General features: G+C 48.2%; 1 protein-coding gene across 1 annotated transcript; it reads left to right on the forward strand.

The window, feature by feature from the left end:
* The first annotated feature begins 749 nt into the window (after positions 1-749).
* Positions 750-25,924, forward strand: map2k6 (mitogen-activated protein kinase kinase 6). The gene is made up of 12 exons (XM_086194973.1): positions 750-1,116; positions 11,191-11,254; positions 11,758-11,806; positions 12,322-12,435; positions 13,289-13,408; positions 13,649-13,765; positions 13,854-13,905; positions 14,401-14,528; positions 15,207-15,284; positions 17,299-17,438; positions 18,360-18,405; positions 18,539-25,924. Exons 1-12 carry the CDS (start codon positions 1,026-1,028, stop codon positions 18,614-18,616), a joined length of 1,077 nt encoding a protein of 358 aa, XP_086051099.1. The 5' UTR covers positions 750-1,025; the 3' UTR covers positions 18,617-25,924.
* The last annotated feature ends 1,949 nt before the right edge of the window (positions 25,925-27,873 follow it).

The following is a 27,873-nucleotide window of genomic DNA, read 5'->3' on the forward strand; positions in this document are numbered from 1 at the left end:
AGTGGCCAGTTAGAGATTTTAGCTTTTCTTATTTTATCTTTTTTTTTTTAGCCATTAAGAGTTTTTGTTTTCATTTTGGGGACATGTGATATCATTTGTTCCTTCAATTTAATAATCTGTGGCCACATATGAGGGAAGTAGTTTCATCTTGTGGCATTGAAATAAACTAATCTCTCTGTCAAATATAATAATAATAATAATAATAATAATAATAATAATAATAATAATAATAATAATAATAATAATAATAATAATATAACAGTAATAATGATAGTAATGATAATCATAATAGTAATAATAATGATGGTAACAATAATGCTAAGAATAATAATAGTAATAACAGTAATCCCAATAACAATAACTAATAATAATAGCAGTAGTAGTAGTAGTCGTAGTAGTAGTGGTAATAATAATAATAATAATAATAATAATAATAATAATAATAATAATAATAATAATAATAACAACAACAACAACAACAACAACAACAACAACAATCTCTAAGCCTCTCCAGGGCTCCGTAAACGTGTTATTAATTGATGTAAAACTTCAATTGTATGAAATTCAGGGAACTTGGGTTTTTCTCGCCCCCATTAAGTTTCGTTTTTGGCCCCTAAAGGACAGAAGGTTCGGGCTCCGCAGCTCAGGTGGAATGAAAACCCACCGAGAGCGGAGTTTTTCAGTTCGCCGTCTGAACGCCCAGTACCTGCAGAACTACATTTCCCAGCACGCCCCGCGCTCCAAGCAGGAAGAACGTTGTCTCGCAGGGGCTCGCACTGATCCAAGTTAGGAGCTTTCAGCTGCCAGCCTTGGCCCATCATGTAAGTGCTGCGGAGAATTCTTTGCAGTGCAATTGCAGAATTACCAGTTTTCCCGACGCCTGCGGGGGCTGTGCAATTGCAGCCGCGCTCCCCGCACGGACACGCACGCCTCGGACCCCAAACGGCTCCAAGTGCATGACGATCGAGGCGTGTATTTTGCATCTTTGTTGCAGAGCAAGCCGCTGAAGCTCCATTGCGAGGGCGATGGAGGGAGGGAGTGAGAAAGAAGGCAAAGTCTTTTGTGCTTCCCCTCCCCCTCATCAAAGCAAAGGGGAAATGTCTCAGCCAAAGGGAGGTAAGAATATGAACCCGATGTGTGCAAAAAAAACTACCAGTGTGCAATCACGGCTGCACCGTTTGCAACGTGCAGCGCTGCAGCTCGAGCACGGCCGGTGCATTTTTAAAGTTAGACGGTTTAGGAGGGTCAGTTGCATTTCCTGTTTGAAGATCTTCCCCTTTGCACAGTTCCTGGTAAGACGATGCTGTGTGTTGACGTTATTAGCAGGCAGGGATGTTGAGCACAGGGCGCCTTTAATAGTCACGAGATATCCAAGGACACTGCAACTCTTTATGATAAGTCTGCACGAGTTGATGCACGTCCTGGGGTCAGTGGTGCTGGAGGTAACTGTGCTGCTTTGGTGCAGGAAGGCAACATGACAACCTGCAGCTGTCAGTGGTCAAGTTTGAGTGTTTACTGCGTGCACATTTTGTTCCTGCTCATGGGAGAGAAAGTAGAAATCTAATAATAGAATTTGCTTTGAGTAGGTATGTGATGGTGAGTTCAGGAACAGGGGTTTCTTCAAGCTGTCGCTGGATGTGTGATGTGCAGCTTATTTTTTTCCCAGCATGCATAGGAAAGCACGCGTGACCTGCAACTCGCCTGCAGGCTGAGAGCTCTTTAAAACCAGCAGCAGAAACATCCAGCTGCAGCCAGAGCGGCGTTTCACTCCCCTCACCCTGTTTTCCAAGAAGTCCAAAGTGAGGCTTGTTCATTGCACAACACTCAGAACGCCACTCGGAGGACGTGAGCAGGTAGGAGCCCCTGATGGCCAGATCCTCGCTGTGCTCAGCTGCGATCGTCCTCCCACCTACACACAGGAACTGTCATGTTGCAGCCAGTTCACGTGGTGATGATTAACACTCGGTGTTACCTGCTGCTCCATGAATGGGACTTTCCTCTGAGGTTTCATTCATTGATAAGATGCACGCCGACGTCCCGCGTAGCTTCAAACCTGCCCACCAAGAACAAGATGGCTCAGATGAAGCTGAGTCCCGTCTGAGGAGATCTCTGACTTCATCGGCCTTTGGCAGAGAAAAACAGAAAACTTTTAGCTGCGGTGTTTAAATCACCAGGGCCGTGGCCACAGATCGGCACCGCCTCGTTCCCCCTCAACCTGGGATTTTTTGGATGCATGTAACTATGTAACCGTGTAACTATGTAACTGTGTAACTATGTAACCGTGTACCTATGTAACCGTGTAACTATGTAACCGTGTAACTATGTAACTGTGTAACTACAGCTGAGTAGAGATATGGTAGACAGTCAATACTGCTGAGGCGCGTGCTGGTTCTGGTCCACATGGTTTTAGAACCGTTTTTATTTTCAGTTTTTTGTTGTAGGTTCAACAAGCCAAATGTAAAATGACCCCGGAGCCCATTAGGATCCCTGGGATTGGTCGGATCAAAGCTGCGCAAGAAAATCCATGCAGCAAAATTCTGTGATACGCTTTTAAGACGTCAGTATTCCAGCACGGCACATCCTGATGAAGTCCTTTTGTGAGCCGCGTACGAAACGACAGTCGTTGAGCTTAGACGGACTGGGAGTACCGGAACGTGGCGCTGGCGTGCCGGTGCTGATCAGCTACTCCTCCTGTTGTCACGGCGGCGACATCAGAACCAGAATCAGGTCCTCACGTAGGAGGAATGGATCTCGTTGTCTGGCTGCGCTGCAAAGAAACGATTCAGGTGCTTAAAAACCAGGAATACGAAGGAGAGGAAGCTTTACGCTGTGCAGGAGTGTCTTTGCAGTTGAATGTCTAGTGTGATGGGGGGGTGGGGGGCTGGGGTGTGAGGGGGGGGGGGCAACATGTATCATGGTATATCATATCTGTTTCTGTTTGGTGTTTCAACTTGTCCAAGCGGCCAGCGAGACCTAACTAGTTCTAGTAGATGTTGAGTTATTCAACCCCCGCCCCCAAAAAAATCAAAGATGGCGGCAAGGCACCTTTAAACGTGTTTCCCAAGTGAGTGTAAACAGTCAGAGGAAGCTCAGTGAGATGGAGCGGAGCAGCACAGAGGTGGAGGCCGCAGTTCTGGCCCGTCACACCAGCCTGTAAAGACCAGAGGGACTCGGACTGAGTCTCTGGATCGCAGTCCTGAAATACAACCAGGTTTAGAACCACAAACGGGGCCGATGACTGGGACTCTGGCCCGAGCCCGCTGACCCGGTGGGACGCCACCAGTGGCTGGATATTTGTAGCAGAGCTGTTGTGTGTGCTGCTGCTTGCGTCTTCCAGGTGCCAAGACGAGCGAACTCACTTCCCCCTGCTGCTTGTTTACTTGCTATTCTCATCATTTGGCCCAGATGCAGATGAACCCCCCCCCCCCCCCCCCCCGCAAAGCGCTGCCTGTGTGGCCGGACAGTGGCGTAGTGTGCCGGGTGGCCGATGGCAGCGTGACAGCTCGCAGCTCGTGTCCCCCTGCAGCCCCTCCACGAGCGTCCCATTTGTCATGCAAATGACGGCTGCGTTTTCAGCTGCACACATTTGCTGTTTGGCCGGCCGCTGCTGGGCCGCGTCCAGGCCTCCACTGGCCTTTTTTGCTGCTATAACAGTAGAATTGTTCAGAGCATTGTCCACATGATCCAACTGTACTTCTCTTGTTGGGGGGCAGGGGTCGGGTGGGGGCTGGGGGGGGTTGCTTGTATCATATCTGATGGTGAAAACCAACATCAATATTTAAGAAACAGTTCCTGTGTTTCAGGCATGAACGCCAGCAGATGTTCATAATGTGACGGGGAGATTTGGCGACTTCCTTCTTGTTTGCAGTGAAGCTGAAATGTGTTCTGTGCTGCAAAGGAAATGAGAGGCACATAAATCCAAGTCTCGGCGGTCGCGATGACAGCAGGTTTCTAGACTCTGCTGCTGACAAGGGATGAGAACTGGGGTGAGAACGAGGGGCCGGGGAGGGGCCGCCGCTGTTGCATGGCCTTGCAATGTGAGATACTGGATGCAAGTAATTGAATTATTGCATTTGGATCCAGACTGGATCTGCAGGGCCCTTTTAACTCCAGCGTCTCTGTGGCAGATGTCTGAAGATCAAAGCTGAAGTCTATTCAGCTTGGGTTTATATTTAATGTCAGCGACGGGTCTTACATCATCCCTCCGACTATCAGGGATAGAAAACACCTGAGTTGCAGGCGACGAGAGCGGATCCTGGCTCCTGGCTCCTGGCTCTCGGATCCTGGATCTTGGCTCCTGGCTCTCGGAATCCGGCTCTCTATTCATCTGCCACCTGGACTCAAGACAACTGTCAGTGATAAAGAGAATTCATCGATTCCACAGCACGTTGCTCCCTGCTGCTGCTTCTCGTTACAGTGGAGGTGAAGTTACCGCCGTCTGTACGAGAGCAGGGGGAAGTCTAATGACTGCCCTCATTATTGCACCTCTTATGGTAGCGTGTTCTTCTTCTCTTGAGCTGAAGAAAACGGCTCACCGGCGGCTCCAGTTATTACCTCAGCCGTGATGGAAGCATCTTGATGCGCTCGTCTCGCTGGTGTCATCGTAACCGCAGTATGACCCGGACCAGCCCACTGCAACAGAAATGCTCCATATTCCCTCAGCAGCTTCGGCTAAAGATCTTTTGGCTAAGGGTATATTTGGTACCCTATACCAGTTCTGGTACCTGGAGTTCAGTACTTGTACCCAATTATAAATTCATACTTTTGCGTTGGATTGATGCTGTAGGTTGTAGCTTAGCCCTCATGTAACAATAATGGTTCCTCCTGTCGTGGCGAGGTGTGGTGATGGAACGGAGCTAGCGTCTGTGGCCGGCCGGCCCGCATGGTCACGTGCTGTCACGCCGGTTCAGCTGCACCGTGGCCTCATGTTTCACTGAAACTGCAAAAGTGACGTGATGAATTCACGAGTTCCCAGATATCAGTTCCACGTTGGGTCCAGGTTTTAAGAGGAAGGTTTCTGAATTCTCTGACTCCGGCCGAATGTTGTAGCCATTCAAGGACGTCGTTTTTTTTCTAGTGCCCATGAGCAGCCAGTACTGCAGAAATACACCACATCATCGTCATGTGACTGTGCGTCAATCGTGACTCAACACTGAGAATGGACAGACGTGTGCTTGCAGAGACGAGTGCAGAAGCAACATCGGAATTCAATCATAAACTTCAGTTTTCAGTGGGAGGAAACTTCACGTATCTGATGATACTTGATGTTTTGCAGTTTTTGGCTCTGACCAGGGGCGCGATTTTATTTTGAAAGTAAACCATCAGGTGTGTTCTGGCGCTGCTGAACGCAACGATGCCAGTGTCCGCCATCAGTCTGGACGGGCCGTCTGGGGTCGCCGCTCGCGTGTGTTTGAGGCTCCATCATCGTGTCGGCTGGTTGTTCTACAGTTGACCAGTAGAAGCAGCATTCCTGCTCCGAGGTGACCTGAAGCTGATATCCAGTCACCCGCCGTTTTCCGCGAGCGAGTCCAGAGGAAGTGTAGCATGAGCCGGTGACGACACCATTCCCAAAGCAGCTTCCAACAGCTGTAACCTAAAGGACCTGCCATCTTTGGAAGTGTGGAGTATTTCACAAACTGCCAGAGCGGTCGGAGGGGGCCGAGCCGCCTGGAGTTATTTTCAAACTGCCTCCATCCCTCCCTCCCTCTCTCCCTCCTCTGGGCTTCACTGGTTCCCTCCCTCCTCCTGTGATTGATCCATCTTCCCCTCCCTCTGTGGAATTCCATTGAGGAAATCTTAGGATAGTTGGAATTCCAGCCGGAGTGCATGCGTGGGTTAGCGGCGGGCACTGTGTGTCCCCGCCATTCAGCCTCATTATCAGGTGGGCCGGCCGCCGCCTGGCCTCACAGTCTGGCTTTCTGCACGCACCGACTGCCCCGTGAATCCGTCCGTCGGAGGTATTTTTCCTCTCGCTGCTGACAAACGGATGTGCATGCATGACAAGGCCAGTTGCGTGCTCGCACGGGGCGTGGCAGAAACTGGAAGCGTTCCCTCTGTCAGCTGTTCTCCCTGTTACGTCTTGACAAAATGCTAATTGGGCACATCTCGGCGAAGCCAGTTACTCCTCTTCCTTGTTCTGGCTGCTCTCAGAGGGAACAAGGAGTGTCTCGACGCCCATCTCCCGTGGCCTCCCTCTGGCATTCCACCGCATACTTGAGCTCATGTGCTGCGAATCACTGGGAAGGATATGTACTGCTGCTCTCAATTAACAGCGTTGCCCGCCACAGTATGCAAGCTAGATGCTGAGCTCAGCAAGAATAAAGGAAGGAATTGTGTGTTTGAGTTATGTAACATCATCTGGAGAAAGTCTGAAATCCGATATATTTCAAGCACTCAGCAAGTTATCTTGACAGCTTGGAAATAATAGTTGATGTCAGAGGAGGACAGCGAGTGAGGCGCATCATATTTATGTAACTACGTTCTGCACAAGTTGCAGTTGATGCACTGGTCACCAGAACCGTGCTGAGGAGGCGACATGCCAGTCAGCTGACAGCCTTCAAGTTAGATACAAACGAGTAAACCGGGCTGGAAAGAGCAGCTCCAGGAGTCCGGATCGCAGCTTTAACCACCAGTGGTTGGTGAAGCTGCTCCGAGTGAGGGACTGGATCTGAGGGTCAAAGGTCAAGTTTTAGTCACACCAGGATTTAGCTGATGGTTTTAACCTCACTGGACAACTGGCTGATGGCGGCTTGGACGCCAGACCCAACCTGGTTTGGAGCAGGAGGAAGAAATGGAGTTCAGTCCTCGCCGCAGCCACTCGGCAGGCAGCGCTGCTCTACGGCTGCAGCCTCGTGGGAATGTTCTGCAAGGTGGTGGCGAGCTTTGTCTCAGGGCCAGTTTGAGAGAGTCAAAGACTCCACCAAGAAAACAAACGGCCACATTTGCAGAGCAACTGATTTTTATCTCTTTATTTTCCTCCGAAAATAAAACGTTGATTGTTTCTGCTTGAATCAGCGTTTATTTGAGGAGCTGAATACTTGTGAGTCTTATATCATGATACAAAGCAGAGCTCATACTTATCCCTGCCAGCCTCATGGATTACATAATCCTCTGCCCCGCCGACCCCCCCTCCGTTGCTGTCTTAGTAAATAAAGCTCTATTTACTCTCTCTGTCATTTCCTCTTGATCAGTAGCAGCAGGTTGCAGCTCTCCAAATACTGCATCCAGAATTCCTGTTGGTTGAGACGTGTCACTGCTGCAGCGCCGGCCTGCGCTTCAGCTACAAATCTGTCCCGACATGTTGCTCATTTTGGGACAACTGTGCCAGAGTGATGGGTCTGGAGGAGAAAGCTGCCGTCGCAGGCCGGACTGGGATGCTGCTGCCGCGGCCGCTGGTGCTGCCGCTGGTGCTGCCGCTGGTGCCGCCGCTGCAGTCACTGCAGTCGCTCAGTCAAATGTTTCTCCGCGGTCGACTATCTGTCAGAGTTCCAGGTGTGGTTTCTGCACACAAGAGTATTTATTGATCCTTGCACTTCACTGGAAACCTGTACTTCCTGTTACTTTCTCTGAAGAGGCTGTTTGCAATCCTGTTTGTGACGGTTTCTAACAGACTTCTTCTGTCACACGTAAAATGTACTTCAGTGTTGAGAAAACCCCCATCAGGGAGATTCACCAGAGAAGTAAACACCACCAGGTCTGTAGCTTGAGTTAAAAAGATGGACCTGATGCTACTGTGATTTAATTGTACAAGAGCTGATCAAAAATAATGCCGAAGTGACGACATCATGATGAAGATTGGTACAAAGCTTGAACTCATTCTCTGTCTTAGGGTTTGACAAGATGACAAGCAAACAACTTTTAAAATGCGTGTCTCCTGAATGGAGTTTGGGTTTGATCAGCTACCATTAGTTTGAGTGGGGGTCCTCCAGCCCACAGTCACGCAGGTGTGACTCTAGCTAGCATCAGCAGATATCAGACTGATCACGAAACTCAGAGAGCAGCAGATGAGTGCCTTCGGCCTGGTAACTGATCATTGAACCGGATGTCTGAGCTGTGCAGCTCCAGGAATCACCTGTGGAACCTCTGCTGTCCTCTGCATCCTACCTGCAATCACAGGTGTGCTCACTATGAGTGCTTTGCTTGTGGAAATGTTAGCACAGCGTTTGTCTCCAGTTGCTATTGTTGTGTGTGTAAATGCATGGAGGAGGGGCTCAAAGTGACATTTGAGTGCAACAAAGCAGCTCTGGAGAGCAGGAGGCCACCGGCGGAGGGCTGCATAGCACCGAGGTGTCACACCCTGCACTGTTCCAACACACTGGACACACCACCTGTGTGTGTGTGTGTGTGTGTGTGTGTGTGTGTGTGTGTGTGTGTGTGTGCGCCTTCAGGACACACTTTTCAACACAGAGGACAATGTGAAAAATGTCAGTTATTCCTCGGGTGCTTCAGCCTCTTTTGAAGTGACACACCTTCACTTTTAACGCGTCCGGAGTTCCAGTGAAGCCGTTGGGCCTGGCGCCGTCTTCATGAGACAGGAAGCTGTTCCAGTCCCAGCCTGGCCTGCTGTTGCTAGCTTCAAGGCTAGCTGACGAGTGAGCCAGAGAAATGAGGAGGACCAGTTGAGACTTCTAGTCACTGTTTAATAGCAGGAACTGCACGCATGGGTGGAGGCGATGTTGCCTCTTTATTTTCATCTGTCGGTTGAACCTGTCAGGGCTGCTGTGATGTCATCGTGACACTGCGGCTGAGGACTTCCTCTCTTAGTGCCCTCTCGTTGTTGCTGTACATCTGTCTGCACTACATTTGCCGTCGATGGCAAAACAGATCCACAGTGACTGTGAAAATCAGGAGATGAACAGTCAGGATGAGGAGGGAAACGTCCCTTTGTAAATCTGCTTTGTGCTTCTCCAGCCATCGATCGCTGGGTGGCAGCTTCACCTTTAAGTGTATCTGCCACTCAGAACATCCCCTTTTTCATTCCTGCCACAACTCGGACCACGACTGCACTCAAGCTCAACAAACCCTGATCAGGGTCAACTGCTGGGAGCCGGTCTGAGGTGGTTCAGGCCAGATGCTGTTCACACACGCATGGTCACACCCCGAGGAACCTGTGACGCCCCGTCAACAAGGCTTGCAGCCATTAAACCGGCAGTGCAGCACCTCCGGATGGAGCGAGTACACCTGGGCTGCCCGACCTCCTCCTCCTCCTCCTCTTCCTCTTGTTGCTCCAAGCGCCTGTTACATTCAAGTAGGATCTGGAGTCACTTACTGCATCCAAACGTAAGTGTTGCTGGTGAGATGGAGCTCAGCTCAGGGCTGGATGGACTTATTCTGCATCAGTGGGAGTTTTGAAGTGCGTGTTGTCAGCTCAGTGGCAGCGAATCATCAGCTCGCTTTTGAATCCAGTCAGTTTTTAGTGAAGGCTGTTAAACTGTACGCTGCTGTGGCGAATGGAGTGGAGCAGGTTCACGTGTGCTGCTAACAAATAGAAAAGAACAGGTCGCAAACTGCTGCTGCTGCTGCAGCTGCTGAGGAGAAAAGCGACTCAAAAGGTCCAGGACCAGGCCGAACTGCGATCAACTGATCTCATCCTGAGTTATGTGAAGAAATTAAGTGTGTTCTCATCTTGTTGTACGCCCGCTGACAGTGAGACCGTCCTGTCAGGAGTCTCATCTGTCTGCTCTCCTCTGCAGTTACTCATGAAACAGTGAATACTAAACTGATACCAGTTCAAAGACGTGTCCTTACATCGCCTCGGCATTTGCAGTTGACAGCAAAAAATAGGATGTATGGAGAAAAAACAAACCACAGTACATTTCCACTTTGAGATGAAATCTGATGATAAATTTGTCTGAGCTGTTTAACCAGTAGCCTGCTAGCGGAGAGCCACCTTAGACAGCGCCTCTCGCAGCCCAGTTCCACCAGTAAAGATGTTCATAGATGTAGCCTCGATCATAAAACATCTATGAACATCTTTACTGGTGGAACTGGGCTGCGAGAGGCGCTGTCTAAGGTGGCTCTCGCAGCCCAGTTCCACCAGTAAAGATGTTCATAGATGTAGCCTCGATCATAAAACATCCCCACTGTGAATCCAAATTCTGAGACAAGTCTACATTACAAACTGCTAAGTCAGAATTGTGAAATAAAAGTCAAATTTTAGTTGGGAAGTTGAGTGGTTTTCACAGTAGTTCCTGACCGAGAACCTGGAGCAGGTCACCTGCAGACAAACAAGAGCAGCTTCCTGTTCTGTGCTGTATTCTTCTCGAAAAGCGGAATGCATTTATTTGCCGTCTTGTTGAGAGTTAAGCTTGAAAAATGATGCCACTTTCATTTTTGTGCTGATTGTAGCACAACTTTCAACGAGTAAAGATGAAAATACGTCTCCGTAGCAGCTCCGCCAGGTTGGGAGTCGCCTCTCTGGTGGTTTGGGCTCTTAAACACAAACTCTTGTGGCCAGGAGGAAGCAGCAGCATACTTGATGAGGCCATCGTCTCTTGCCTTGGCAGCATCACTCCCTTTATCTTCTCCATCTTAATGCACAATAATGGCCTTTATTACAAGTAGGACTGGACGTGCACTCAGAGAGCGCTGACCTTCACCATGGTCATTGAATTAAAGACTTTTTAACAAATGAATCCGGCCCAAAATGTAATGGGCTCTCCTGTGGCCAGTGTTGCACCCTTTTACCAAGTATCAGGACAAATGCAGTGAGACTGGTGGGGAAAACATGTTTGGAAAATAGGGGATAAAAGACCGGCAGCTCGTTCGACCAGAAGTTTAGATATAAGATTAAACCCTCAGCCAATGTGATGAGACCAAAGACGGCGAGTTAACTAGACTCCAAACAAATGTCGCTGTGAGAGGCGTGAGAGCCGTAGGCTGCTCTCAGAAGGACTTGACGAGCCAAGGCTACTCTTGGCAGGGCGCCACGAGCACAAGATGTGTTCAAAAGTCACTCTCTATGCTGACGACACTCTCATGTATTCCTACAGTTTACTCTTCCATCACTCCTGCTCCCAGGAAGTTTCCTGTGCAAATAAGGGGAAAAAAGTAGTAGTGACATGGGTTAGGACCCACCGATTCTAATACGTCAACCTGAGTATCTGCCGAAGCTGAGTACTGAAAATACTACCACATACTTGTCCAAATTCTGTGACTTGTCATCTCATTTTCTGTGTTTTGTGTGTTCAGGTAAGAGGAAGCCGGTGCTCAAGCTCTCCAAGGAGGTGTTTGAGCAGCCTCCTCCCACTGCAGTGTAAGACTCCTCCTCACTCACACGTCTCAGCACTTACAGATGGAACTCTCAAGTATTTATCTGCACGTGTCCGGATTCCTGAATGTAAACCAAATCAGACAGGTTAATATGTCCAGGAAGGGTGCATGTGTCATGTCCCCGCCCTCTTTTCTTTATCTTACAGCTGTTTCTTGTGTCAGTCAAAATGTCTGAGGCAAGTGACAGTTGGGATTGGAGAATCAACAAAAAAGAGGCGGGGCTTAGAATCGTTCAGTTTGAACCCTCCGTCGGTGAGCAGGTCTCAAGTGTGACTTAAGTCAAGTCACGTCCCTCGAGTCTTCAACCGCTGCTGTGTATTTAGCATCATTTACTTCCATTCACTTTAATATGTGCATGTTCCTGTTTTAGTTTCTTTTCTTAACAACTGGAGGTCCACTGAGTTTCCCCTTCAGATACCTGAGATGTTCATCTGCCGCTGTTCGGTGTTGTAGCAGCATTTTACAATTCGGCTTTGTGTGTTTCAGACCCCCCAGAGATTTGGATTCGAAAGCTTGTGTAACCATTGGCGAGAAGGTAATCTCATTTCTCTTCAACACGTTTTGATCCGTGCACCTTTGCTAATCCCATTCAAGTTGACATTTCATTCTCCCTCCAAGGAACCTGCAGTGATTGTTTGCTTTTTTCCTTCTGCGGCATTATTTTAGTTTGAGTCCAGTCCTCTACGCCCCACCCACAGAGGTTGGCTTAATAAAGGTCTTTTAGTCGTAAAGAACGCCCCAGTGAGCATTACAGCCGAATTGAACACTTCTGATTGTGGGGAGACTGGAATGCTTTTACTGCCCTTCAAGCAGTAAAGATATTTATTTTAAACTCATCAAATTAGTGGAATTTTCCATTGGCAGAGGTGCCCTCTTTTTCCTCTCTCAAGTTGGCCAGAAGTCAGAGTACATTACTTTTTTGGTGTGCTCAAAATATGTCCAAAAAAACATGAGCCCCCCAAGCATCTCCGCGCTCTCCTCTGTAAGAGCTCCTTTTCTCCAGCTGGTTGTCAGTGTTGCTGTGATTGTTCGGGTCCGTCTGATTGTCAGAATTTCGAGGTGAAGGCCGATGACCTGGAGCAGATCTGCGAGCTGGGCCGGGGGGCGTACGGTGTGGTGGAGAAGATGAGGCACGTGCCCAGCGGCGTGATCATGGCCGTCAAGGTGAGTGAAGGCTCGCCTGTCGCTCCGAGGAGGTGGCCGCGTTAATATTGATGAATTATTCACAATCACATCGCATCAGAATCAGTGTAACATTGCCACTTGATCGGGAGGAACATGGTGCTGCTCATGTTTGGACCTGCAGCAACATCCCGGGTTTTGCGTTAGACAAGTTGATCGTATAGTGAGAGGGAGGCGAAACCTGATCGCATCCTGACGTGACATGAAGGAGCAGACTAATCTTGCTCTGTGGTGCAAATATCACGTCATCACTAGGTGGCGCCATGATTTAAACTCAGCTGGTAGGGGTCCTCAGGCTGGGACTCTTGCAGTCTTTGCAGTGACCCATCACCGGGTTCTGAAGGTGGTTCTGACCACACTTGAGATGATCTGGTTGACCCACGGGGAGGACATCAACCTGAAAAAAAAAAGTTTAATTCCTTCTGCCACCAGGTGGCGCTATGAGTCATCTGACCCAAAATGGGCCTCAGGTCCAGGTTCTTCTCGACCCATCCCACATCCCTCCACCAACTGGTGAAAACCAGACGCGTGTGTGTTTTTGTTTTTTTGTTGTTTTTTTGGCGTAATCCTGCTGAAAGAGAGCCAACATAGCCTCCCTCGTGGAGATGATCAAACCAGTAACAGACAAGAGGGGCCCTGCTGGTCCATCAGACAGTTTGTTGAGATGTTGTTGTCATAGAAACTATGCCCGTGTTTCTCTGGTGCTTCATTCCAGCTCCGTCCTCGGCGTGTCTGTCAGTCAGCACCACGAGGGTGCGGCGCCTTCAATCATGAACAGACAACCACTGAAAGTGTTTAGCTTGGTGGTTATTGTGGTTTGCTCGTCCCCCTTCAGCGCATCCGGGCCACCGTCAACACTCAGGAGCAGAAGAGGCTGCTCATGGACCTGGACATCTCCATGAGGACGGTGGACTGTTTCTACACCGTCACCTTCTACGGAGCGCTCTTCAGAGAGGTAGCGTGCGTCAGTGCCTGTTGCTGGTCAGGGAATGTTTGTCGGACACGAGTGAAAAACTTTGCTTCATCCCTGCCAGCGTTTTTTTGGAAGCAGGTAACTTCCTGCAGGATTGAGGGGGTGTTCAGGATTTCCTCGCCGGCGCTGGAACCCTGCTGCTTCCTGTCTGTCTGGATTCTGGCCCAGTGGTTTAATGCTGTGTACCCAATCTCATTCTCGTTGTTGTGATGCTGTTGCCAGGGCGACGTCTGGATCTGCATGGAGCTGATGGACACCTCCCTGGACAAGTTCTACAAGCAGGTGATCGAGAAGGGCAATAGCATCCCCGAGGACATCCTGGGAAAGATCGCTGTCTCGGTGGGTGCGCCTGAGCTCCGAGAACCATCAGCACATCCCTGCTAGTTGAGTTGTGGCTCTAATGGAGAAAATCGTCTCCTTCTTACAGATCGTGAAAGCCCTGGAGCACCTGCACAGCAACCTGCAGGTCATCCACAGAGGTGAGAGCCTGCAGACACTCAGTCCGTCTCTCTTGTAACTGGTGTGCTACATTTCATTTCCAGATGTTTTGTGTTTACTTTGTCCTTCAAAGGAATGATTAGCATGTAAGCTGGACGAGCTAGCGCGATGGTCCAGTATCAGCTACTCAGGCTCGCGCTAACTCTCTGCTGACTGGTCGATCGGTGTTACGAGCGCCAACATGTTGTTTCTTTCTGATGGAGCATCAAAAATCAAAAAAAACAAAAAGAAAACAGGAAAAGTCATGGAATTTGAAAACAACAGGCCTGGAAAAGTTTGTGAAAATTGAATAAAGCCTGAAAATGTTTGAAGAGCTGCATATTTGAGTCAGGATTGACGCTTGGAGTTCATTTTCGTTAAACATGCGCTGGCAAATCCAAACGCACATTTCTCAGTTCCTTTGTCTTACGTGAACGTCGGAGACGTTTCCTGGTAGAAACCGCGGATGAACTCTGGTGTTCTCTGTGTCACCATAGACGTGAAACCCTCCAACGTGCTGATCAACACTCAGGGTCAGGTGAAGATGTGCGACTTCGGCATCAGCGGCTACCTGGTCGACTCTGTGGCTAAAACCATGGACGCCGGCTGTAAACCGTACATGGCGGTAAGCAGAAAGAGCTCCCACACAGTCACGTGGTGACCTCATAGGCCCGTTGGTCTGGTCCGTAGTGGCCCACACCCCCGAGGGTCTCTGAGGACAGAAAAATCAGGAATAGTTTACTTTATTTACATTTATTGTTTGAAAGAAAAAATGTGGGTTTTTTTAAGTCATTCAGTGTTTGCTTTTTTTCTTGTTCTTTTCCTGTTAAACAAAAGTGGACTGCAGGTTTTCAGATGTTGTCTGATTCATGGAGGGGAATTTCTTGAAAATATGTCAGTGTTGAGGGGTGATGTTTCATAATTTTTGGGATTCAGACTTTTAACCAGGCAGAACCGGAGACTGCTTTAGAACCATGACTAAATTGTATTTCTAATTTTCCTTGAAGCATTTCTTGTTATTTTATCAGACAACAGAATCATATTTCTGGAGAATAGATTAAAGTTGTGGAACCGGAGCTGAAACTGTTCCAGGATCTGATCCAGATCAGAGCGTCGGTGGATGAAGCGCTAGTAGAGGAGAGCGGAGCGCTTGCATTGGTCTGGTTACACTTTAACTGCTCTGAGAGGGTTCTAGCGTTAGCGCCCTGGGAACATGGCGATCCGTGTGTGTACCGGAGGTTTAGGATGTCAGGGAAGCTTCCTGGTTGCCATCCGTGACATCATCTCACCTTCTGTCTTGCAGCCGGAGCGGATCAACCCGGAGACCAACCAGAAAGGCTACAACGTCAAATCTGACATCTGGAGTTTAGGAATCACCATGGTAACACAATCAGCCTGAATTCTTTTATACTTGATTAAAAGGTTGGAGTGAAGAGGAAGATGATGAGCCGTGGCTCGGTTGTGTCTAGACTTCGTAGTTGAATATTCCTCGCTTCCTCATTTGCATATTTAATAACTTGGACCAGAGAGCATTCAGGATTCAAGGCTTCAGCCAGACTCTCGTCACTGAAACGGCTTCTCTCTCTGCTGCAAATGTTCCCGTCTGATTTGAATGGTAATAAGAGTGCTACATGCTAGTGTGTGTGTGTGTGTGTTTGTATATACTGTATGTGTGTGTGTGTGTGTGTGTGTGTGTGTGTGTGTGTGTTCATGATAGAGGTGAGAGGAAGTGTTTCATTTAGCATTCCGAGTGGTGAAAGTGATTTTTTCAGACATCATCAGGACTGATTGAAGCATGGGTGTGTTGGATGAAGTGTGTGTGTGTGTGTGTGTGCGTGCGTGTGTGTGTGTGTGTGCGTGTGTGTGTGTGTGTGTGTGTGTGTGTGTGTGTTGCTGCCCTCAGACCACTGAAGAGACTCTCCAGTGAGGATTATAAGAATAACTGCAAAGTAAAGTGATTATGGTCAGAATCATTCAGTCAAATGATGCACATTTAAGAGCTTTTGTCAGTACAAAATGTATGAAAGAAAAGTTCCTGGACAGGAAGTCAGAGATATCAGTGGGTGACGCTTGTATCAACCTTACAAGAGAAAAGTGTTGTCCATCGTCCCCAGAGACGGACGAGAAGACAGAGTCCCTCCTGTAGGGAGCTGAGACCCAGGCTAGCTAGCTCAGCACAATGACTGGTAGCTGGTGGGAGGTGCTAGCATAGCTCCGTCTCTGCCTGCATGAATGCAACGAGGGTTGTGTGTAACGTTGGTGGTGAGGTTGTAGTGTTGGAGTGAACGACACAGAAACATCTCTGCCACTGCAACACCAGTCCAGAACTGGAGGCTGTCCTTTACACCAAGGGTCATCGCAGGAACTGACAGAAGGGGAAGAGTGCGACTGGTTTCAGGTGACACTAAAAAAACGGAGGTGCTAAAAGTAAACTGTTAGCAAATCTGGAATTGTTGACACGGGATTCGTGGGATATTTGAGTCAAGTCAAGTCAGCTTTATTTGTACCAAACCCCAACCAAAGTCCTGTCCTGACTCTGTCCAAGTAGAGCAGGTCCAGCACCTCCCTCCTTCAATGAACCTCCACCCAACAATTCTCCATCAGCAGCACATCCTGCAACAGCAGCCACCAGAACCTTCCTTTACCAGCAGGAAGGTGGAGCAGATCCAGGATCAGTGGGGACGGAGAGAGAGTAGGAGAGCAGGACAGGGACAAAGACAGAGAATGGAGGAAGACAGAGAGACAGAAGGAAAGAGAGGGACAGAGATAAAGAGGGAGAGAAAGGAGGAGAGACTGATGGACAGAGACAAAGACAGAGAGACAAGGAGGGACAGAGATAAAGAGGGAGAGAAAGGAGGAGAGACTGATGGACAGAGGGGGACGTGAGCAGGTGGAGCTACAGGTGGCAGCTGGAGCCTCTTCAGGTCTGGAGCCTCCTCCAGCAGCACCGGGGTCTGGGATGAGGGGAGAAGAAGAGGAGTTAGTAACACGTCTGAGGACAGGAGGAGGAGAGAGAAGCCCAGTGCATCATGGGAGATCCCAGCAGTCTGAGCCTATAGCAGCAGATCTAAGGGCCAGCCTAAGCAGTCCTGACTACAAGCCTGATCAACAAGGAGGTCTGAAGTCTGCTCTTAAAGGTCTGAGTTTGACACTTCCAGCACACCAGTATTTGTGAGGCGACTTGTCCTGTTTCTGCTGACACTCACCACCCACTACCAGTCACTGCGCTACGCCAGCTAGCAAGCAGGTTGTCTCTGCCCCTTGAAGACTTTAGAATCACTCCATCAGTCAGCCTCAGTCAGTGGTTATCACCTCAGGATCGAAGCGGCTGACTTCTCCGTGTCTTTACGCCTCATTCTGTGTTCTCCGGTTTCTTCTCTCTCTCCGCGGCTCAGATCGAGCTCGCCATCCTGCGCTTCCCGTACGACTCATGGGGAACGCCCTTCCAGCAGCTGAAGCAGGTGGTGGAAGAACCTTCGCCCCAGCTTCCTGCTGACCAGTTCTCCCCTGAGTTTGTGGACTTCACCTCTCAGTGGTGCGTCTGCTTGTGCTCTCACTTCCCCTCTGAAACCAGTCTATTGTTGTCTGATTGTCATCGTGGCACCGACTGCATTTCAACGTTTTTTTTTTTTCTTCTCGGTGAAACTTTATTTAAAAAGCAACATCCAGACCAATCAAACTCAAAGTGAAATGAAAGATATGGAAAAGCCGAGCCGGACACAAGAAGAGACGCTAAAATTCCGGATTCATGCTATCAGGAAAATAACAATTTACAAGACTGGAAAAGGTTTTGAAAAAATGAATAAAGCCAGAATTTTCTTTTTCAGGAAGTCATGAAAATTGTAATCCCTGATTATTAGAGCATGAGTGGTTCCGTTAAGATCGACTAGGAAAATCTCTTTTGGTTCATGTTGATTGACTTTAATAGTACATAATTCTATACTGTATGATAACATAACAAACCACACGTCGTTAATTTCATTCAAAGATATCTGACGCAGACGTCTTGGTTTATTTTTCCTGTGTGGCCATGCAGTTTTTCCTCAGAGGTCTGGAAAAGTCCTGAGCGAATGATGGAAGTTTCGAGGTACAAATGTGTGTTAACCCCGATGACGAGAATATGAATCAGATAAGCCAAAAATAAGAACACGTTTGAAATAGAAACGGTAAAAACAGAAGCTGTCAATCAGAGAAAGATAGATTACAGAAAAAGAATGTGTTTAACAATAAAACCCAAACTGACAATGTGAAAGCCAGATTTAGAGATTTCAATTTATCCAACAAAAAGGATCATGGGAAGGTAAAAAGATGTGTTGCACTAATTATTCTACCTGCTGTACTCCCTTGGGTACACCTGGATGATGTCATCGAGTCATTGTCAGGATTTCAGGGAGCTTTTAGTGACGATGGACGTTTGTTGTATCTGAATCATGACGCTGTTCGTTTGTTTCTGCAGCTTAAAGAAAGTTTCCAAAGAGCGTCCGACGTACACTGAACTCATGGTGAGGGTCTCCTGTAATACTGCTGATGAGACACTGGAGGGCGCTGGAAGACCAGCGCAGGAGTCGGCGCCCTCCCTCAGTGCTCAAATGGACATCACACTCGTATGACTCAGTGGTTTGTTTTTCTCCTCAGCAACATCCCTTCTTCACGTCCCACGAGGCCAAAGAAACCGACGTGGCGAGCTTTGTGAAGGTCATCCTGGGGGACTGAGGCGTCACACTGGAGGGAGAGGAGATCCGTTCTAAAGAAGAAAAATCAAAATCAACAAAAAGCACCAAGCACAGCCCCCCCGCCCCCTTCACCTGCAGAACTCCCTCCAGAACCAGACAGACGGAGCCCAGAGGCTGTCCAGACGGAACCAGGAACTCGTCCCCGCCCACACCTGCGCCTCCATGTCACCTGTACATGACCTGACATGGGAGAGGGTGGGGGAGGGGAGGCAGGGGTGGAACCACTGTCACGATTCACAGCAGTCTCACACTTAACCTGGGAATAATTTAAGAAGTCTGGATGCAAAACTCCCTCTCTGGTTAGATTTGTGTTGCCGTCGTGCTCCGCCTACTACTTGTTCTCGTTACTAGTCAGCGAGTTGACCGAGTGCGTGCAGCGTTTAACTCATCAGTGATGGCCAACAAGTCTTTGCCACTTCTGATGAAGGAGCTGCAGATTATATCAAGATAACTACGTATAATCTACATGTTTGTATAGTCGAGCATCAGTTGATTAATTGACTGCATGTACAGAATTGAACTCCCAGTGAGGAGCAGACGCCGGCCTCACTGCAAGACCCCCTAGTGCTCACAGATAGGTACTGCACTTCAACTGCTTTCCCTAGATTATAGTGGAGGTCGACGACACGTTTCGGACTCTGCCTGCCTGTGAGTGTGTGGTCTGTGTGTGTTTGTGTATGTGTGTGTGAACTGGGTCACAGTGTGTGTGAGTGTTCACAGGGCTGCACAGTTCAGGGTGAATGTAGAATCGCAATCTTGCCAAGGTTCTCTCCCGGTTCCTGAGTTTCTGAAAAGTGCCTGTGACAGAGTGTCAGTAAGGAGTCCTGGGGTGGCCCCTGGGGTGGCCCCTGGGGTGGCCCCTGGGGTGGCCCCTGGCAGGAAATCATACAGAGGCCTCACAGTGCAGCTTGTTCTCTCACTTAAACGCATGAGATAAGATCAAATGCTTTGATGAGCTCGTCTCAAAATAACCACATTGAGGGAACAAGTTCCGTCTTAGGGTTTGCAGTGTGTGTTTTCTGTCTGGCTGCTCCAGGACTCCGTAGCTCGCCGTTAGCGCTGCTCTGGATGATCAGTTTCCTGTCAGGTCGGAACTTCCACTGGGATCAGGTTGGTTGTGTTGAAGGTAGCTTTGCTGAGCGCTGCTTGCGATGAAGTCGTACTTCTTCAAATCAAAGTTGTGAATCCTTCGACCTTCGTTTCCCTCGGTTCAGAGAACTTGGTCTCATTTGGGCCCCATAATTCATCCCTAAATCCAGCATTTCCAATGAAATCAGAGTTTCTGACTGTTTTATGTTCCGTTTTTCATTTGTTGTCAAATCGTACATCTTGTGTGCCGGTCCGCTGCCTCTAGTGGTTGCCATCCTCCACTTCAGCAGGCCATGGCTGGTGTCACACTGAAGTTTCCAGTTTTGGGGCAGAACTGTTTGATATGGACCGAAATGATTTCAAGTGTTCCTGCGTGAACGCTTTGGCAGCAACAGCAAAATGGCTTCAACAAGCAAACAGCTCACGTCCGTGTGGAAGCGAGTCCGCTAGAGGAGAGTCGTGGCGCCGTTGCAGGTGAGAGGCTAATCTGAACAGATTATCTCCCCAGTGACCGGCAGCGTGAGGGGTTTACAGACATAATCCTCATGTTCCTGACAGGATGGGAGTCGCCCCGGTCTGGAATCAGAATTATCAATCACGTTTGATACTCAAGAATTGAATTCTTGAGGTATGAAGAGAACAGAGATGGAATATTGAGGGGGGACCTGCAACGGCCGATGAGAGCTCGCTGACCCCTTTTACTTTTTGGGGGAAATGTTTGCGAAACTTTGCCTGACAACATTTTGGAAACAAAATTATTGACTTTGTCAGGTGATGAAAATAACAATCCGAGCATGGCAGTGGCAAAGATTAACTCTTTGTTAGCGGCGCTTGCCGTTCCATGGCAGACGATTTGGACCGTCATAGAGTTCCCACTCAGTGTGAGACAGCTCGCATCATATCGGTCCCCATCAACCATCTCAACCCCAAGAATGGTAAAAACAGAAATGGCTCATCCTTGAGACCCAGTGGATGTTTGAGCTAAATTTGAAAAAACTCCCTCAAGATGTTTTAGAACAATCAAGCTAACAAAAGATGGGTCGTACGGACGGTGAACCCCAAAACGTGAAGTTTCTGGCCTATGGTTTTGCTGGCGTCGAGGCCGAAATAGAAAAATGTCCCTCTAACGTCAAGAAGGTTGTTGTGGGAGACGTCAGACAGGGCAGAAAAAGGCAAAAACGTCCGCGGCCGTCGTGCTGTCGGAGGCGTAAAGACCCTGCAGACGTGTAAAAGATGCCGCCCTCATGTCACGGTCGGACTTTGCGCCGTCGTATCGCGGCATTAGCACCGTGCCTCTTCCTCTGACGCACGTCGTCTCATTCGTTGTCTCCCCTGATGCAGCCGAATCATTTCCACACAAGAATGTGAAAATGCAGGTGTTCGGTCCCGCGGTGCAGCCCTGCGCAACACTCACTTGTTTCTAAGTGTGGTGACATTGCGGTCAGTTGTGGGAGAAGTTTTCCCGTTTTGTTGTCTGAGCCAGTCACAACCCTCTCCACTCCATGTTCGACATGAAAAGAACTGGATATTATTACTATTGTTATTAATATTATATTAATTATTGTTGTTATTATTTAGCTCATTTTTTCCCCCCAACATATTTACTGCAGTTTTTCTTATTTATTACAACTGCTGTTTTTCGCTCGGAAAACTTGACCGATCCATGACTTTTGTTGTGCGTTTGTGTGTCTGTTTTGGTCGTGTTGGCTCTAATGCTTTGGAACTGCTGCCTTCTATGTGCCTCTATAGAAATCGCCTGGGGAGAAGGATGTGCCGTAGTAAGGCTGATGCAGGGATCCCGTTAAACCAGCTTCCTCTCGCTTCTCACAGCGTCGTAAAAGCCTTTCCTGTTCACGATCACCACTTTGGGTCGTACGTTGAGGTAGAGTTTGTTTTTGCCTTGGCTTTGTTTCTTTTTTCACTTTGGGAGCAGTGCTGCTTCAACACGACTCCAAAGTCGAGATGAGAAACTCAGTATATTGCAGGATGTGAAGTATCACAGTTTGAAGAATTTCATAGTACAGCAACCCCTTGTGTTCACCTTTTGTTTTCGTTTTGACTCCATCTTCTAGTCGTAGCCTTGCTGACAGTGACACTCCTTTCAAGTCCTGAAAAGTAGGTGTCTTTGGCTCTGAGGTTTTTTCTTCTGCATTTCTTCTTATTTGTGTCTCCAGGATGCAAGAAGAGCCAGTCACATTTTTTTAGCTTGAAGCTAATGGAGCCTGACAGCTAGCAACGGTTGGACTGTCCAAAAAGTCAGTTTAGGAACTCTCCAGCTGTATGAGCAGTCATCCACAAATATTTGGGACTTTAGTTAGCCATCTGTCACCTGTGGCTTCAGGCTAAACATACGTGGCTGGCTTTTTCTGGAAGTTGGCAATTGTAAACTCTGCCAGGGGCATTTCTAGGTTCTCTGGGGGCCCTCTGCTTCACCAACCAGGATAACCACAAGCTACTAGCATAGCAGGCTCCGGTGCAGGGTGGTAGAACTTAAGGGGGTTCTCTGTATTTTCTGTAATGTAATATAATCAGCTGTTCTTGGAGAACCCCCTTGTAGGCTGCTGCCTGGTGTGCCGGCCCTGCTGCCACGTCTTTTACCACTGCACATACCTGTATATATGCAGGTCTTTGTCTTGTTTTTCTGGTGCGCGCGTTGGACAACAGGGTAGATGGGGGGCCGTGATGGTGTTCCAGGTGTTACTCTTTTATATTTTTTGTTATAGTCGGATTTTGAAAGTCATTGCAGACTGAACGTCGGTGCCTATTGGCTGAAACGCTATAGAGTCTCTCTCGTCAGCGTGATGCCAGTATCTGCCCGCAAATGGCCGCGTTCACCTAGGGTCCGTGTTTATATCAGTTCCGCCTTCAGAGCTGATGAGTCCCTGCGTCCACCAATGCGTCGTCTGGCTCCTCCCACTGCCAGACGGTAGCTGGTTCTTAGGCCAGAGGACAAAGAGCTCTAGAGTTCCAGTTTTGTTCAGATGACTATAATATTGAGCCAGACGACTTCGCATACGGAGCACTTCTAGTAGAAGTAGAAAGCAGATCTCTTCAAACAAGGTTATCAATATTCAAAACATTTTCAGCCAACGTTAATTTGCATCGGCACATTGAATATAATTGCATGAAATCATGAAATACCTGCTTTGACTCTATACATTCAGTGAAGAGATTATTTTTGCTCTGTGTTCCCACCGTTCCAAACAGACTGTTTTGGCCTCGGTCCTTCTCAGGCCACTCTGTCTTTGGAAGGCTCTCAGTTTCCTGTTCTAGTCCTGCTCCTGCAGGGCTTCGATCCCACGGCCTTCAGCTGAAGCGCTCAGAAGCGGAAGTAGCAGACAAGACCGCCCCTGTACTTGCAGGTGTACTCCTGAAGAATCTTCCCTGCATTTGTTACCGTAGAAGTACAGTAAAGTATAGAGTCATCTGAAGGATATACAATTGTCTTTTAACGACAAGTATTTTTACCCTTTTAAGTACACACAGATACTTCTATTTTTGAGGTTGTGCTGTCACATTTGAAGTGATCTGAAAGTATTTTCTTTCTGGAGTCAGGAGCTCACAGAGATGTTTTTCCCTCATGCATTACTTTTTAGTGAGGAAGAGCCAGCCACGTGTATTTAGCTTGAAGCTAATGGTTGCTGGTGGCTAACTCTCCAGCAAAAGTAGTTACGGTTGTTTTGTTTTTTTTAGCTCAAGTCACATGACTGGATGATCCGCTCGTGTGTTTGTTAATGTTTTTGGACAGTTTAGCTGTTGTTAGCCGTCGATCTCCATTAGCTTTAAGCTAAATATAAGTGACTGGCTCTTCCTGCATTCTGGAGTCACAAGGACAACGCAGGAAGTTAAAAAAAAACAACATCTTTGTGAGCTCTGTTCGCCGATTTGTGAGTACCTGAAAGGCAAAACACACTTTGAATGAAAAACTGATTTATAGTCCAAAACATTCTTCATGTGAAGCTGTTACTCTTAAGTCCAGAGTTTCCTTTTGCAATAGAAGTGATTCTGATGGACATACAAAACTCTCAGTACTACATTTTAGTGCCAAAGACGTAAAGTACTCTGAAGAAACTCCAGTTACCCTTGTTGTGTTCCTGTCTGGTGCCATCTGGTAGTCAGATCAGTTGTCTGGTACCTTCCGCCTTCTACATTCGCGGCATCATTTTTTTCTCGTGTTTTGGCAAATGTGACTAAAGAGCCGAGCAGCCTGGTGGCTCAGGTGAGGTCGTCCACCTGTACTTCCCTTCGTTGTGCCCTGCATGGTCTCGTAGCAGTGTAGGTGTCGGTCTCAAGTGCCTGACGTTGTTCAAACCCTCTCCGTCGTCGTGAAGCTTAAACACTGTTGTCGTTGTCCGGTCGGTCTGCGGGACACGTGGACGCTGCATGTTGCTGTGACGTTCTGCACTGACGAGCCGGATCAGGTAGTCCAGTCTGAGTGAGTCACTGTAAGACTCTATATACACAGCGGGGGTGGGAGTCATGTTCATGATCATGTTCCTGAAGTTGCAATACTGTAAATTCTCAAATAGTTATTTTGGTCTCCTCTCCTAAAGAGGCTTTTATTTTGAAAAAGTTCTGCCCCCATGTCTGGAGGGAGGCTGCTGCTGCTAATAGAATCTCTGTTCCGCATCAGAACTTCCCCGTTGTCAGCTGTGGTATCACCATGATGACTGGGACTGTTTGCGTGGACGGTGCACAAACAGCAACTCAAAGGAAGAATGCATGTCAACTGTCGTCTAACACACTTTGGTTCTGGCTAATTCCGTTTCAGACAGCTTGACACCGTCGCCCAGCAAGTAAATGGTTCATTTATTTTAATCACATGACGTGCGTGGGGCTTCTGGTCCGGTGCAGGCGTGCTGGGACTCAGAGGCTGCAGTCAGATCCATTCGCTAGATTTTTAGCCAAACGGAAATTCAGGATGGTGAAGTCCAACGATTCAAAACCCTAGTTGATGATGTCACCGTGTCGCCGAGTGTTGGAGCGACTCAGCCATCAGCTCCCTCGTACACTGACTTCTGTTTCTTGGCTTCATGCTTAATGAATCGCCAACTATTTTGATAATCGATTAATCGCGTCTGTCTTTTGTAACGAAGGTCAAACATTTGCTGCTCGCACATTTACTGGAAAACAAAAGCATCAGGCGGATAACTGCCATTCTTACATACTTTTGGGTGTTAACTCACTTGTCAGGCTTATTGTTGATGAACTGTTGTTATGGCAACCCTGACCGGCCAGTACTTCCCTGAAGGATTTACTTCTGCAACTGGTTCAATGAAGTTTCAGCGTCTATATGAGAATTTACAGTATCTACATATTAGCATGATATCAGTTGTGCACGTTTGGATTTCTAGAAGTGACGCGTTTCATCCTCACGGAATCAGTCATCAAAGTACTTCACAGTACTCTTTAGGCAGTAAATGAAATATTTGATGCCTTATAACTCCTCATAGACTCACTGACTCATTTGGTTTTCAGTAATAAGAGTCCAATCACCCGTCACATCGCATTTCCCTTTGTGTGCGCGTGTGTGTGCGTGTGTGGATGCATGTCTGTCCCTGTCAGTCAAGCTCCTCGCCGTCTGCAGAACTTGCATCAAGAAAAGGTGTTTTTATGGTTTCTTTCTCGTGTCTCTGTGCTGGGATTTCCCGTCCACAAGCCACAAATAAACTCCTTCACCTGCTGAGTAAAGCTCCATCGCTGGGGGTTAACGGGGGCAGGATGTCCGAGTGGAAACCGTCTCTGACGAGTGATTATTGCCACATCCCACCATGAGTCCCCTCGGAACCGCTGGGTTTTTCTGAGAGCCAACAGCAGGCACGTATCAGGCAGCCAGCAGGCTCTTTACTGGAAGCTCAGAGCTCCATCTGAAGGTAATTTACAGAAAGAATCAGAGGAAATCACATTCACCTTCCTCCTCATCCTCAGAAATGTGTCATTGGATGAATCCAAAAGTGGGTTCCTGCTTTACGACATTATATCAGATGTGAGTGTGTGTGTGTGTGTGTGTGTGTGTGTGCGCGCGCGCGCGCACGCAAGGTTTCTTTGTTTTGATCCATCTCTTGCACAGCATTTCTCGCGTGGAGCCGGCGAATATATGAGTCGTGAACCGTGGAGCTTTCTGTTCGTGAACTGCTGGTACACGCAGCTCTATGTGACTTCTGATGTTGCGGTGTTTGTGCTCTTTAATTCCGGGGGGTGGGGATGTGTCGGCGGGTGGGGGGCAGGAAGGGGTCTTTCAGATTCCCTCTGATCCATCAGATATCCAGAGATGCTACTGTACGTGGAAAAGAGGGTCTTTAGTTGCTGTCAGGTGGGTTTGGCTGCAGCTCCTTGCCCCACGGGAAGTGAAGTTCTCAGTATATTTACATGTCTCTAAAGCCTCTGCTAAAGACTGATGACTGTTCATTTAGAGCTCAATGAATTTCTATAAATATTTTAGATTGCTCAAACTGATTGTGTGCAATTGTAATGATGGAAATTCAATAAAAGGAGGTATTTTTACACAATAATCTCAGAGTCTGCTTTGTTGTTTCAGATGAGAGTTTCTGAGAAAGGAGGGGCGGTAGAAGCTGCAGTGACTCCAGCCTCTCCTGCTGATGGAGGGCGGGGCCAAGTGACTGCCCCAAAGCACTGAGTTTGCATTAGGCTTCCAATTGTTGGTACTTCTGGTGTTTCTGCAGCTACGGATGTACTTGAAGATGAAATCCCTGATTGTCCAGAATCACGACCGCTTGTGTTTTGGCCTCCTGAGACCCTGCATACTCCTGATCCAAAAATGTCGCTGCGGTTCTAAACGAAGGCTCGAAATGACATTTTACAAATTGTGACGATGGAGGGTTCATCAAATTAGAGGTTGAACCCTGAACAAGAAAGTTCCAGTTCCTTATTTAGTTCTTTTTGGTGCCTAAAACGTAGAACGTTTCAGCTGCATTGATGCTCAAAAGGTCGTAGAAAGTCGCCTAAACCACTTACAATTCGCTTCATCCATCGACCCTTCTTTGATGCGCATCAAAAAAAGGTCGATGGAAAATTTAATAAAAAGGACGGAACTCCATGGACCCGTTCTGACAGCACGTCTCCTGTGCCTGACCAGCTGTTCTCCTGGAGAACCAAACTTTGTCCTCCTCCCAGGACAGCAGCAACTAACTGGAGCAGCAGCCTGTCTGCCTGGAGCCGATTTCTCAAGACTCCTGGGTGTCTCGGATTTATGGTTCCTCTGCTCTTGTGCCGCCCGTGAGGCGTTGGCTGGTTACCACCCCCCTCTGGTGGCATTGTTTTAATGGCTAAAGTTGATGGAAACATGTATATTTCCATTTGGCGCAGCGCAGCAAGAGCTGACCGACGGATCCGTGTCATCCGTGTTGGGACGTGTGAGGATTTGAGCCGTGTGGCGGCGTGCCGCTACATCAAGGCCCTCTGGGTTCTATCTTGGCTTGTGTGGGTCGGCTGTTGTAAACTCTCATTTGGAGGCTGGAGACAAGTCACGTAGCACGGCAGCCCAGCGCCACACGCTGCCGGCCTGGGAATCAGACCTGTTGAACTCCTGTTAAATGAGGATATGGTGTGCAGAAAAAATAGGAAAGGAAAACAGAGAATCTCGTGCACAGCCTGACAAACAAAAGCAAGATGAGAGAGCGAGCGGCCGAGCAAAGCCAAACAAACCCCATCAAGCCCAAACAGAGCGCAGAGGGCCGGCGGGGGCGGCTCACTACCTGTGACTCCTCGTCGCTCACACACCACCTGCTCCGACATAGTGTTTTGACGCACATCCCTTCCCCCCCGCTGAAGTCCACGCTGATGCACTTTTAAGTATTTTTAGCCCTCTGCTGTAGCGACCACACAATGTCTTCCTTCCCTTCGCGATCGTTTTTCAGGCCTTGGGGAGCAAAGTTCATCCTACAGTTTGGAAAAATCTCATCCTGCATTCTTAGAAAGCAAAATAAAAACCCGCCGTGTTATTTGTGAGGATGGAGGGTTGTCCGTCAGCTGACAGCACAGCCCTGAACCGGCCTGATCAAGGCTGAAGTCAAGGTCCAGGAGCATCCGAACCCCCGCCTGATCCGCCATCACCGGGATGTTTATTCAGAACGCTGCTCCAACATGTTTTCTCCTTGATTCACTCCACTGTCTCCAGATACAATGATT

Source organism: Aulostomus chinensis, chromosome 23 (assembly GCF_037954235.1).
Source record: "Aulostomus chinensis isolate RoL2024-O1b breed Wild chromosome 23, RoL_Achi_v1.0, whole genome shotgun sequence".
Lineage (NCBI taxonomy): Eukaryota > Metazoa > Chordata > Actinopteri > Syngnathiformes > Aulostomidae > Aulostomus > Aulostomus chinensis.